At 39.5% G+C, this 14,103-nt stretch overlaps 1 protein-coding gene and 1 long non-coding RNA gene across 3 annotated transcripts in view; one reads left to right on the top strand and one right to left on the bottom strand.

Annotated features, from left to right (window-relative positions):
- LOC147022114 (uncharacterized) overlaps positions 1–14,103 on the bottom strand; it is a 118,222-nt gene that overhangs the window by 17,947 nt on the left and 86,172 nt on the right. The window contains exon 3 of one of the 2 annotated variants that reach the window (XR_015061066.1): positions 7,813–8,056. The exons of the other annotated variant lie outside the window; for it this stretch is intronic. This is a non-coding gene — a long non-coding RNA (uncharacterized LOC147022114). Of the gene's footprint in view, positions 1–7,812; positions 8,057–14,103 lie in introns of those variants that run through there. 2 annotated transcript variants of the gene reach the window in all.
- Positions 1–14,103, top strand: part of LOC147022117 (myosin heavy chain, skeletal muscle, adult-like) — a 45,221-nt gene that overhangs the window by 14,085 nt on the left and 17,033 nt on the right. The window contains exons 13-31 of the mRNA XM_085892694.1: positions 943–1,092; positions 1,203–1,373; positions 1,471–1,774; positions 1,889–1,959; positions 2,129–2,216; positions 2,354–2,471; positions 2,622–2,745; positions 2,974–3,110; positions 3,203–3,458; positions 5,493–5,735; positions 5,875–6,051; positions 6,605–6,750; positions 6,920–7,010; positions 7,186–7,575; positions 9,032–9,158; positions 9,266–9,384; positions 9,922–10,118; positions 13,396–13,579; positions 13,874–14,039. Of these exons, the coding sequence (XP_085748820.1) occupies positions 943–1,092; positions 1,203–1,373; positions 1,471–1,774; positions 1,889–1,959; positions 2,129–2,216; positions 2,354–2,471; positions 2,622–2,745; positions 2,974–3,110; positions 3,203–3,458; positions 5,493–5,735; positions 5,875–6,051; positions 6,605–6,750; positions 6,920–7,010; positions 7,186–7,575; positions 9,032–9,158; positions 9,266–9,384; positions 9,922–10,118; positions 13,396–13,579; positions 13,874–14,039 (3,259 nt within the window). The remainder of the gene's footprint in view (positions 1–942; positions 1,093–1,202; positions 1,374–1,470; positions 1,775–1,888; positions 1,960–2,128; positions 2,217–2,353; positions 2,472–2,621; positions 2,746–2,973; positions 3,111–3,202; positions 3,459–5,492; positions 5,736–5,874; positions 6,052–6,604; positions 6,751–6,919; positions 7,011–7,185; positions 7,576–9,031; positions 9,159–9,265; positions 9,385–9,921; positions 10,119–13,395; positions 13,580–13,873; positions 14,040–14,103) is intronic.

The following is a 14,103-nucleotide window of genomic DNA, read 5'->3' as shown; positions in this document are numbered from 1 at the left end:
GCTTGCTGGATAGTATGAAAGGTGATCAGCAATTTTTTGGCCGAATATGAAAGTAGTATGGCTCATATTTGAAATATAATTTAAAATCTATATATCCGGGTTCTTCCCGACATCTTTGTTTGCTGTTCCTTTCACATTTCTCTTTATTCATTTTAATTCTTGCTTTTTCTTCTTTTCTCTCTTTTACTCCTCTTTTTAAAAAAATCTATTTGGCTTGGAGAAGTGAATTATTACAGAAAATTTTCAGTAAGGCTCACTTGGCTGCACCTGGATGGGTTTTTTTCGGGTGGTGGAGTAGCAGCTGAAACCTGAATCCTATCCAGGTTCCTCCTGATGACTCCATCTTTGCTCTTAACCGATGCAGGTTCCTTCTGATGACTGATGCAGTATTTGGTCTTCCATTTGATTGCTTTCATCATATTGTATGTTTACAAACAATATACAATAATAATCACCTTGATTTATTTTTCCACCTTTACCTGGATATTATAATTCAGACTTACTGATCAACTGACACATTTGGTTTGTACAGTTAAAGTATTTAATTGAAAATATATTAAAACTCCCAAAATGTGACTTTCAGTGCCATCATCGAGTGGGAATTTAATGTTTAGTGTGTGCGTGGGGGTGGCGGTGTTTTAACCAACAACATATGATGATTGCACCATTCAACTCCATGGCACCAAACTAAAATATAACACAGTGCATGCAGAAGCATGAAAATGAAAGGGTGAACGGAGGAGACTATCGAGGTGATCATGCATGAAGACTTTGCACTTTGGAAATTCCAAAATGTTAAAGTGTGAATAGACGTCAATCTATATTTTGTGACAATTTAGAGAAACAGCAATCTATGACAACTCTAGATGATAACACGATATTAAACTAACTGTAATACACTGCCTGCTGTAAAAGAAAGAAAACTTGTGCTGTCTTTGACAGGTACACAACAGTGTTGGTGCTCTCGCCAAGTCAGTGTATGAGAAGATGTTCTTGTGGATGGTTCTCAGGGTCAACAACATCCTGGACACAAAACTGCCGAGGCAGCACTTCATTGGTGTTCTGGACATTGCTGGGTTTGAAATCTTTGATGTATGTAGTTAATTAATGATACGTATGTGGTATGTAACATGGATAGATAAAAATTAATATAAAAAATGTATATTTTAATGATTTACCTTTCACTGTCTGTGCTATTTCAGTTCAACACCTTTGAGCAGCTGTGCATCAACTTCACCAACGAGAAGCTTCAGCAGTTCTTCAACCACCACATGTTTGTGCTAGAACAAGAAGAGTACAAGAGGGAAGGCATAGACTGGGTGTTCATCGACTTTGGCATGGACCTCCAGGCCTGCATTGACCTCATTGAGAAGGTCAACATAAGTTTTTCTTATCAATTTCAATTCTGATGATGGAGATTATGAATTGTTTTTTCTTTCTCTATGAATCACAATCCATTATTTCCTCCAGCCTCTGGGCATCATGTCCATCTTGGAAGAGGAGTGCATGTTCCCCAAGGCCAATGACACCACATTCAAAGCCAAACTATATGATCAGCATTTGGGGAAAACGTCACACTTCCAGAAGCCTAAGCCAAGCAAGGGAAAGCATGAGGCACACTTCAGGCTGCAGCACTATGCTGGCTGTGTCGATTACAACATTTCGGGCTGGCTTGATAAGAACAAGGATCCACTGAACGAGTCGGTGGTCCAGCTGTACCAGAAGTCATCAATGAAGATGCTCGCTGCTATCTTTGCTACTTATGCTGGAGCAGGTGCAAGTGATTGATAAAATATTCCTAATGTCGAATATTTTAAAATATACACAAACAAATGTTCCCTCGTCCCCACACCCTCTCAGCATCAGGAACATTTATCTTTTTGCACAGATACTGGTGGTAGCGTTGGCAAGAAGAAGAAGAAGGGCTCTTCTTTCCAGACAGTGTCAGCTCTCCATCGGGTAAAAGGCCTGAGACTTGAATTATCTTAAAGTAATGTCAAAAGAAGACATCTCCAATTGTAGGAGATTGGCATTTCCCAGCATAAGTTTTGAAAAATGAAATTACTTCTTATAGAATGTTCTTTTTTGTTGTGCAGACATAAGTTTCGTGATGACCGTTTCCTTCCAGGAAAACCTAAATAAGCTGATGGCCAACCTAAAGACAACTCACCCTCATTTTGTGCGTTGCATCATCCCCAATGAAACTAAAACTCCAGGTATGACCGACATTTTCTCTGCATGAAGAAAATTCCTCACCTTCCTTTTTGATTCTGGAGAAAGATGGTATCAGGAATAAATTGGTGATAAGAAATCAAAGGTGACTCTTTTAGTTTGTATGAATATCTTGCTACAGGGGCCATGGACAATGAACTTGTGATGCACCAGCTACGCTGTAACGGTGTGTTGGAAGGTATCCGTATCTGCAGGAAGGGCTTCCCCAACAGGATTGCCTACGGCGACTTCAAGCAACGGTGGGTATAAAATCTCCATAACATTTTGAATGGGAGATAAAAGTTAAAGTGGATGAGAATTATTTATAAAATGCTGATTCCTATAAATGTATAAAATGGAATTGCTATTTTTCATGAACACTATTCACAATTTGCTGCTACTTCTTTTAGATACCGTGTTTTGAATCCAAGTGCTATTCCAGAGGGACAGTTTATCGACAGCAAGAAGGCTTGTGAGAAACTTATGGGTTCAATTGATATCGATCACACTCAATACCGCTTTGGACACACGAAGGTAAAAATGTAGCAATTTACTTCTGTTATGATCCTTTGAATTTCTCTTACAATCATGATTCATTTCATGCGTAAACAACAGAGTCTTGTCAACTTGCAAATGAAAATTTAGTAGAGAATTCACAACAAAAAATGACAAGAGAAGCATGCATTACTCTTCTGCTTGTTGGAATGTTTTGATGATTTTGAGAGTCAGATTTAACTTGTACTTCATTTTATTAATCATTAGGTATTCTTCCGAGCTGGCTTGTTGGGTGCTCTTGAAGAGATGCGAGATGATCAGTTGTCAAGACTGCTGACAAAAATTCAAGCCTTGAGCCGGGGCTATGTCATGAGGAAGGAATTCAAGAAGATGTGGGAAAGAAGGTATCTTTGTAAAACCATAGTCGGATGATTTGACATGATTATAAAATGCATGCTACAGATAAAAACTCAACGTTTTAATGTGCTTTATGCAGGGAATCGATCATCATCATCCAGTACAACATCAGATCATTCATGGGGGTGAAGAACTGGTCATGGATGAAGCTTTACTTCAAGATCAAACCACTTCTTAAGTCGGCTGAATCTGAAAAAGAGATGGCTAACATGAAGGAAGAATTTACCAAGACCAAGGAAGCTTTGGAAAAATCTGAAGCTCGTCGCAAAGAGTTGGAAGAGAAGATGGTCAGCATTGTACAGGAGAAAAATGATCTCCTTCTTCAAGTGCAGTCTGTGAGTGAATGTATACAGTGTATAAATTCTTCTTTGCAACTGTGAAGGGCATTCAGAAAGTTAGTGGCATGAGATACTCACACTCGCCCAAGAAACAAACGCTTATTCATGTTCCCCAAGTATCAGCTCCTCTGAGAGGCCATTTTGGAGATTATACTCCACTCAGGGATTGTCATGAATAAGAAAGCCAATTAGCTCTCAGTTCTACATGATATGTATATGGTATGATCATTGTATATGGTATGATAATCCTATGCAGGTTCCTCCTGATAACTCCATCTTTGCTCCTTACTTCTTCAGGTTCCTTGTTGGTCTTCAGTTTCATTATGTTTGTACCATATCCTGATGCTGTGTGGACTTTGCTTCCCCACTGACAGACCTCTGGTAGCTTGTACATGTTGCTGCGTTTGAGCCTGGGGAGTAACTGCTGAAATCTATCTGTCCGTGTTCTTCCCAACATCTTTGTTCCTTCCATATTTCTTTCTAATTTTTTTTTCACAATTTTCTTTATTCATTCTAATTCTTGATTTTTCTTCTCTTTCATCTCTTACTCTCTGTTCCTCTTTTTAGGTCATCTCTACCGAGATGACCGAATAAAGCCGGACAAAATGTCCGTCTGTCCGTACGTACGTCCGTCCATCCGTCCGCCAACAATTTTTCTTTCCGATCTTGATGAAACTTAGTATGTGGGTAGAGGTCGATGAGTGTTGCACAACGATATAACTTTTGTCCGGGTTCAAGGTCACGAGGTCGCGCAAGTTATAAAAATTGCCATTTTCAAAACCTATCTAGTCTGCCATTCTCCAAGATATTCGGCAACTGTTTATTGATTATGATAGTAAAAAATATTATCTTGTATCTAACCGGACAGATTTTTGAATTTCCGTCCTGTTTGGCCGCCACGTAACCTGGAAGATTGTCAAAAACACCTCCCGGTACAAAGAAAACTTTTTACTTTCGATCTTGATGAAATTCGGTATGTGGGTAGAGGTCGATGAGAGATACCCAACGACATTTTCCCCGGATTCGAGGTCAGGGTCAAGGTCACGAGGTCACGAAAGTTGTGAAAGTCGCCATTTTCAAAACCTATCTAGTCTGTCATTTTCGGATATATCTGGCAACGGTTCATCGATTATGATAGTAAAAAACATTATAGAGATGACCGTCACCCCCACACGGGGTTAATTGTATTCATTATCTATCTCTCTAAGAAGTGAGTTCTTGCAGAAATTTTTCTGTAAGGCCCACTTGGCTGTGCCTGGAAGGGTTTGATGGTGGTGGAGTAGTGGCTGAAACCTGAATCCTCTCATTCATCTAACTTATTGAACTCCCCATGTAACTTGTTTCCAACAATTTCAAGTCAATTGGAATTCATATTGTCTTTACTGTTTCATGGAGTATCAATGCTCACTCTATGCTGGTGCAGCTGCTTATCATTCTGCTCCCTTCAAAATGATCGAGTCTAAAGGTCTGCATGTTATTAGCATATATTAGCAGGAGGCTGAGTCTCAGAATCTGCTTCTCATCCACTGCAGGCAGGTTGGGGAACTCACAGATTGCTTGCGCATCACTTCTGCCCTCACTTGTCTCACTTTCTTGTCCCACCATACTCCACCAGCCCATCCAGATTGCAACATTCTTACAGATATTCACATATGGTTACCCTGCCCAATCCTAAGCTGAATGCTCACTCACCTTTATTGTATCATCCCACTATATTCTCTCAAAAATGGAACTGATTTCCTATGTCTGTTTTATTGTGCCCCTCCCTCAATTCTTTCAAGAGTGATGTCCATTGTTACTTTATGATTTCGCCCATGTCCACCCCTACATTCTTCTATTCTCACCAACATCTCTCTCCACCTCCCTCCACACTTCTTCACCATTCGTTTTTGCCATATTTATCCACTCATGTGCAATGTCTTTGTCTCTGTGTTCCTGTATCAGTCTTTGTACCTGCTACCTTCTTTCATTTATCTCCTCCGTGAGCCATTGTTTTATTTTTAAAATGCATCATAATCCTTGGCATAACAGGGTGAAGAAACACTAACAGATGCAGAAGAAAGATGCGACGGTCTGATCAAAAACAAGATTCAGCTGGAAGCTCATCTCAAAGAAGCACAGGAACGGGCAGAGGATGAGGAAGAAACAAATGCTGAACTAACAGCGAAGAAGAGGAAACTTGAGGATGAATGTTCAGAATTGAAAAAAGATATTGATGATCTGGAGTTGACTCTGGCTAAAGTTGAAAAGGAGAAGCATGCCACGGAGAACAAGGTCAGCAGACATAGTGTGCATTTGTCAACAAACACCGAGACATGAATGATAGAACATCACAAGTATCACAGCTGGTGATATTGTCATGATTTTTTTTTTTCAATACTTAATAAACTGTTATATTCTTTTTGAACTTCAGGTGAAGAATTTGACAGAAGAAATGGCAGTGCTTGATGAGGGCATTGTGAAGCTCACCAAAGAAAAGAAAGCTCTTCAGGAAGCTCATCAGCAGACACTGGATGATCTTCAGGCAGAGGAAGATAAAGTCAACTCTCTGTCAAAGACCAAAGCTAAGCTGGAACAGCAAGTTGATGATGTGAGTTCATAAGATTCTGATATCGATGAATGCTTTTATCTGGAGAGGAATGAAAAAGTATGAAACAATCTTTCATTCCTTATTGCAAGCATAATTTGGTGGACGTTGAATATCTCACTGTGTCTCTTAGGGAAAGTAGGCAAGTTATCACAGGCACCATGGCCAAATTCGAAATTCCTGCCCAAATCAGCTCCAGTCGTACATCAGGCCTGGCAGGGTCGTTTGAGAGACTTAGGCCAAATTTCCCCCTTGACCAACCCCACAAGAAGGTGGGATTAATTAGGGCCATTAAAGTAGTCATCGTGGTAAAGCTTGAGGTGGAAGGAAGAAAGCCGAGGGGACATCCAAAGATGAGGAATAAATATATGGAATGTTTGTGTGCGCACAACGCTGATGCATTGAATAGATATGTATGGAGGAATGCTATCTTTCAACCAACCCTCTGAAAGGGGGAAAATGGTCGTAAAACATTCATTGTTATCATAGTAGTAGTCGTAGTAGTTGTTTAATTCCTAGTTACATTAAAACATTGGAACTTTTACTTTTATTCAAGCTTGAAGGCTCATTGGAACAAGAGAAAAAAGTGAGGATGGATGTAGAGAGAGCCAAGAGGAAACTTGAGGGTGATCTCAAGTTAGCTCAAGAATCCTTGATGGACTTGGAGAATGACAAACAGCAGCTGGAAGAGAGGCTCAAAAAGTAAGGACTTTAATTTCATAATTTTTTAATTGGACAAAAAGAATAATACAAAAATGAGCATTTTTAATTGCCGATAACATGATTCCAGTAGCGTTACCATATGTTCGCTTGTATCATGATCACTGTATTGTTTTATAAAATGAAACGTAAATGTTTTGCTGCTCTTTAGGAAAGACTTTGAGATTAGCAATCTTAATGGAAAAATTGAAGATGAGATGGCACTTTCTGCACAACTTCAGAAAAAGATCAAAGAGCTCCAGGTAACTTGTCACTGAAATAACTTGTCTTGTCTTGTCCAGGTAACTTGTCCAGGTAACTTGTCACTGAAACTGACAAGTTTTGTAACTTGTCACTGAAATATGATACAAGCCATGTCAAAATATAATGTCCCTGTGTTGTTTAACTGTATTGAGTTCAGTGTGACAAATGTTGTAGGCTCGTATTGAAGAGCTTGAAGAAGAGATTGAAGCTGAACGAGCAGCTCGTGCCAAAGTTGAGAAGCAAAGATCTGACCTGTCTCGTGAGCTGGAAGAGATCAGTGAGAGATTGGAGGAGGCTGGTGGTGCCACTGCAGTCCAGGTGGAGATGAATAAGAAGCGTGAGGCCGAGTTCCAGAAAATGCGTCGGGACCTGGAAGAGTCCACATTGCAGCATGAAGCCACAGCAGCAGCATTGCGAAAGAAGCATGCTGACTCTATGGCTGAGTTGGGTGAACAGATCGACAATCTTCAGCGTGTTAAAACTAAATTGGAGAAAGAGAAGAGCGAGATGAAGATGGAGATTGATGATCTCAGCAGCAACATGGAACAAGTATCAAAAGCGAAGGTAACAAAAAAAACATGGATTGAAACAAATCATTGTGCAGTGCTCTGACAGAATAAAATGAACATCCTTGATTGTAAACGAATTTCATATCAATAATCTGTCATCCAAACGCAATCAATTGGAATATGTATATATATATATATATATATATATATATATATATATATATATATATATATATATATATATATATATATATATATATATATATATATATATATATAGTAGTATGTGCTTTGGTATAATTCAGTGCTTAAATCTGTGATGGCATCAATTAATATTCTTTATGACAACCTTTTCCAGATTTTGACAAATGTGAAGTATATTTTGTTGCAGCTCTTGTATATTACTTGGCAGAGGTCAGAATTTGCACAGTTCCAAATCCATGTTCCCAGATGTTCTTGATGGCATCCTTGTCAGGACTCTGTGGTGCCCAGTTCAGAAGCTGCAGTCCACTCCGTCTTTTCGAGACAGAGTGGTTCTGTACACATGGCATATCGCACAATGTTACTACAGTAAATGTGTTCAAAACTGCAAAATGCTTTGCTGTTGTACAACAAACTTTACCACTACACCAGCAAGATATTTTGCAGTATGAAACATATTTACAGCAGAAAGATGGTGCCACATGTCAAATTTCCAGAACCACCTCTACCTGGAAAAGAAGGAGTGGGCTTCAGTTTCTTATCTGGACACCATAGAATTCTGACATCAATGCCATCAAACATGTGTGGGAACATATGGATCGGAAGGTGAAGAAAAGCCGTCTCTCCCACATAATACGCAAGAGGTGCAACAAAATCTACTCCACATTTGGCAATATTTGGATCAGGTCATCATGTGGAATATTACTGATTTGATTCTTTCCCTGGTTCAAGCATTGTATGATTCCAAGAGGTTCTAGCAGATACTAATGTATGCAATTCATTTGACTGTGTTCATATCACAAATAGTTAAAATAAAGTTTGTTTCGAATCAGGGATGTTCATTTTATTTTGGCAGGGCACTGGAGTTTCTACTTCTTTGTAATGTATACTGGAAGGATCATCAGCCTCTTAGTCATTAAATATGATGACTATGATCTCCGATCAATTTTATTTTAGACTTGGTCTTGTCGTTTTTACAATGTCAATTTATGCAAATGATGAAAAAATATATATCACCTCATGACCCATCCTGATAATTATATGAGCAACATTAGTTATAAATTAAATTATGTCAGAATAATAAAAATTCCTTTCAGCTTTTTTAATTTTATTCCCTTTATGGAAAGTAGATACTCTTTCTATATTACTAGTATGCAAAGAGCTGCTTTTTAATATGCATTACTATAACATGCCAAACCTTGATTGACCCTCCATAAATATTACAGGACTCTATGGTGCCCAGTTATTATAGGACCATGCACCAAAATGTGTTTCTATTAATATGTCTTGATGTTCTTGATAATTTTCAGGGAAATATGGAAAAGATGTGCAGATCCCTTGAAGATCAACTCGCTGAATATAAAGCAAAGGACAATGAGAATGTTCGGAATATCAATGATCTAACAACGATAAAGGCCAAACTTCTTTCTGAGACTGGTAAGTTTCTCTAAAATCAAGAGTGACAACGTGATACATTTTAACAATGTTGCAAAAAGTTTACACTGAACAAAGAAACGCATGAAATGTGCATTTTACTATTCAAGGTGAGTTGTCTCGAAAACTGGAAGAGAAGGAAGTCCTTGTGGTTCAACTTTCTCGAGTCAAACTTTCTTATACCCAGCAAGTGGAGGACCTCAAGAGACAATTGGAAGAGGAAATAAAGGTCAGTGTCTGAAAATTCAGTTTTGTCTCAGTGGTCACAGTACGTTTCACCCAAATAGGTTGTTGAAAACCGTGTAATTCAAATTAGCAAAATAAAGGACTCAAAATAGGAGATAACAAAGAGCTGATACTCTAGGTCCCCCACCTTTTGGGTGGAATGAGGAATAGATCTATGTAATATGAAAGTTATGGAAATCTTGAACAGTTTTTGAAAGATCGCGTACATAAGCCGAGTTACTGAGATGGTTGCTATCGCAATGCAATTGAGAAAATCACAGCCATGATCTTATCAGGTTGAGATATTGTCATGAGGAATAGATATCTGCAATATGAAAGCTAAATGTTGAACGGTTTTTGAAATATCACAAACACAAAAGTACTGCACATTGACAGATGATCGGTCGGTTGGACGGAGCTCACTTTTAATGTCCCCATCTCCGACCTTGTTGGAGGGGCGGGGGACAAGAATATTTAATCTGTGAATTATTCCACAACATAAATTCTCTAAAATTGAGGATATAATTTAACTGCCTTTTAGGCAAAGAATGCGCTGGCCCATGGACTTCAATCTTCACGACACGACTGTGACTTGTTGAGGGAACAATATGATGAAGAACAGGAAGCCAAGGCCGAATTACAACGGGCCATGTCCAGGGCAAATGCTGAGGTGGCCCAGTGGAGGACTAAGTATGAAACTGATGCCATCCAGAGGACTGAAGAGCTGGAGGAGGCAAAGTATGCTGGACCTTTGCAATTTCATTTGTTGATGCTGGACCATCAACAAATGAAATATCATTTCTCATTTTTCATAAATGACTTCTCTCATTAAAATTATGAGGGCAAGTCAAAAAACAAAATTAATTTTGCTGTTATAAATAAAGCACGTGTAATGATTTTGTTGTATCTAATATATAAAAGGAGTTCGGTGCCAGCGTACCTGTTCATTACTGCATCCCCCCAACCCCCCCCCCCCCCCCGTGCACGTGTGCGTCCATCCAGCGGGTGCTGATAGTTATGTATGATATTGCAAGGTTAAGTGTGAGTCATTTGTTGGTATATTTATTGATCACTTGTTGACCACTTCGTACCCAACTTCCCAGTGTGTAGCAATTCTGATCATGCTGCAAAGATCACTGCCCCACTATTACGCATAGTTCACTGTAACAGAGCAGTAAAAATTAATGAGATTTTTGTTGAGTGATGCTCTCAAACCGTGTAACATTCTTAGGAGAATGACTGCCCAATATGATATGAATTGTGTGAATGGTTTCAAAAAGAATGGAAGTCTGTGCGATGAACAATGGCTTGGGAGACCAGTTTCTACTGCCACAGAGGACTTGTCTGTCTCCTCCGTTCTTTTTCAAACCGTTCTCCTCCGTTTACACTATTCTTACACATTTTAGACGACATGCTGTTTGTACCATTCCCCTAAGAATATCACATGGTTTGACACCTTCACTATGCAAAAACCTGATGACTCCTCACTGCTCTCTAACACAAGTGCCCTCTTGTAGTGGGGCAGCCATATTTACAACACGATCACAAGTGCCACACATGGGGAAGTACAGCTAAAGGCCCAGTCACACCTTGACGTTTTAGCCAACGTATGCCGATTTTTGAATTTTTTTTCTAAAACGCTGGCACGCGTTGAATACGTTATGGGTAAGTTTTGATAACATTGAGAGCACGCTGAAAAACACTGCCATACATCGTTGTACGTTGGCTTTAAGCGTTGTACTTTTTGGTTGTCCTAAAATTTTTTCATGCTTGAAATTTCACGACGTATGCCGGCGTATGACTCGCACGTTCCGCTACGCTGGCCACAAGTTGTATGCACGGTCTGCGATCATTGACAGACGTCAACACATGCTACTTGTAAGTTAATCATAACTTGAGACACGCCGAGGTAATGTTTAGCGTACCCGAAACTTATTTCTAACCTATGATTAACGTGTTGTTGGCACGTTACACGATCGTTGCCACACATCGACAGACGTTACTTTTAAGTTACTCATAGGCTGAAAGACGTCGGTATAATGGATCGTCCTTGCGTCATCGTCCACGGCCACGGCCAGGACACTTATTTGCAGCATTCTTCAAACTTTTCTTCGGCATGACGAGGATGTTCACACTTCGATGTCCAGCTTGGCTATGATTCCAATTGTCCATCGGCAGCGTCTATTTAAAATCGTCGAGTTTGAGTGTTTTAACGCGTTCAGAAGAAACGCTTCAAATTTCCAAACCCCAGCGTCAAAAAAAAACAAAAAAAACAAAGGCGAGTGACAGCAATTTAAATCGTTCCTTGTAAACAATGAAAATAGCTGAGTGGTACTGTTTAAAAGTCGTTGAGTGTAAAAAAAAATCCAATTTATGAGCGCAAGCGTCTACTTTCAATCGTGGAGATGCAGCCATTTAAATCGTTGAGTGGCAGCCTATGAACCTACCCGTGGACACGCGGACGCAAGGACGATCCATCATGACCCACACCCTCCCCCTCACACTCACCTACTACTACCAACATGAACAAACTACTACTAATACTAATACTGATACTGATACTGATACTGTTACTGCTGACATGGACATCGACTCAAAAAGGACTCGAAAACACTGTTGGGTTCCCCTTTTATGAACACCATTTTTATATACCAATTCCCAAAACCGCTGGGAACACGTCTTTATATGGCAGTTGTAAGCTAGAAACACGTTCATTTTTTTTTTTTTGTCGACCGGAAGACGTCATTGGAATACGTCTACATACGTCGATGTGTGTTGGGACTACGTAAAGAATTGGTTCAAAGCACGTCAAACATAAGTTAGAAATAAGTTTCGCGTAAAAAAGACATTACCGCGACGTGTTTCGACTTATGAGTAGCTTATAAGTAGCCTTTGTGGACGTGTGTAAGCGTCCACATATCGTGTGTAAAACTTATCCCCATCGCATGCGGAACGTGTGACATACGCCGAGTACGTCGTAAAATTTTAAACATGTTTAAAATTTCTTGACGTACTCTACTTACTACGACGTATGATAGCGTACTTTAGCGTTCTACTCACGTATACCAAACTTACTCATACCGTATTTGACGTGCCCCAACGTTTTAGACACATTTTTCTTAGGTCGGCATACGCTGGCAAGATCGCCAAGGTGTGACTGCGATGTTGACACTTCCATTTCTACGGCAGTTATGATTCGAATCGTTGTGCGTCAGCCTTTTAATAGGCTACGTCACGACATCGTCGGCGATGCGTGCAACGCGCTATGCCTAAGTTAGACTATCGTTGGGCATCGGTTGTGTAGGCTGACAACAGGTTCAGCATTCGTTGGTACAAGTTATCTATAACACAACGAAACGTTCTGTGTCCATTACTAATATGTTATGCATACGACCAACTCGTTATGAATACGTCCGAATCTTAAAAAAAAAAACATCAAAAGTTCAACGTCAGCCAGCGTTTTACATACATTTTAATACGTTTCCATCGCTGGCTAAAACGTCAAGGTGTGACCGGGCCTTAAGTTTAGTTTAGGTATGTGCAGCTAAGTGGTCAACAAATGACTCGCTCTTGCCCCTCCAATATTGCAACTAATGCAATTGTATAGAACACATGCACTATTAGTGACAGTCAAACTCACTTTATTGATCGAATTACCCTCATAATAATCAGACGATATTTCTTATTAGTTCCTGTTGAAGGAAATAAACGATTACGAATCAAACATTTTATTCTTGTTTGTCACCAATGAATGTTCATGAATAAAACATTTCACGTTCACTTTTATCAAACCTCTACTTTAGGATATCCTTTTTTATTCACATTGATCAAAGGCTCATGATCTAGTTTGTAGATAGATCACCTGCAGACCAAATAAATTAACAGAAAACAATACGAGTAGATGAAAGCTAAATCTACTTCATATATAGGATATGAACATGGATCGCCAGAATTATGAGTCATTGGGGTCATGTGGGAGCAAGAAACAGGCCAACCCCACTTGTTCTCTTTTCAGGAAAAAGCTGGCTGCTCGTTTACAGGAGGCTGAGGAAATGATTGAAGCCTCAAACTCAAAATGTGCTTCTCTTGAGAAGACCAAGCAGCGCCTCCAAGGTGAGGTTGAAGACCTCATGATCGATGTGGAGAGGGCTCATGCTGCTGCAGCTGCACTCGACAAGAAGCAAAAGGCCTTCGACAAGGTACGTACCCCAGTTTTATAGATTTCAGTATGAAGAAACGTCGGCAACAAAATCGACTTTATATAAATTTGAATTGATTGCTTTGGCATTCACCATTTCAGCTTGATTTGAGATTGTTGGTGCCCTGTATAACTTTGTACAACTAAATTACTGAAAATGATTTCAAATGTTTCAATCTCACATCAGTTTTACTATTTCTACTACTATGAATATTTTATACCTCTATTATAAAAACTAAAGAATCCCAACTCATCAATCTGGCTTTATTGTTGTATTGTATCATCTCATCCACAGATTTTGGCCGATTGGAAGCAGAAGTTTGAGGAAAGTCAGTCTGAACTTGAAGCTTCACAGAAAGAAACACGTTCTCTCAGCACTGAGCTGTTCAAGCTCAAGAATGCATACGAAGAGTGCCTAGATCATTTGGAGACCATGAAACGGGAGAACAAAAACCTCCAGGGTAAATTCCAAAAGCATATTTGATGATGACATAGACTTGAATCTATGCCAGTCTTTTTGGAATT

The sequence above is a fragment of the Eptatretus burgeri genome, chromosome 8 (assembly GCF_056783735.1).
Source record: "Eptatretus burgeri isolate ZD-2024b chromosome 8, Ebu_testis_v1, whole genome shotgun sequence".
Lineage (NCBI taxonomy): Eukaryota > Metazoa > Chordata > Myxini > Myxiniformes > Myxinidae > Eptatretus > Eptatretus burgeri.
This window is presented reverse-complemented; position numbering and strand designations above follow the sequence as displayed.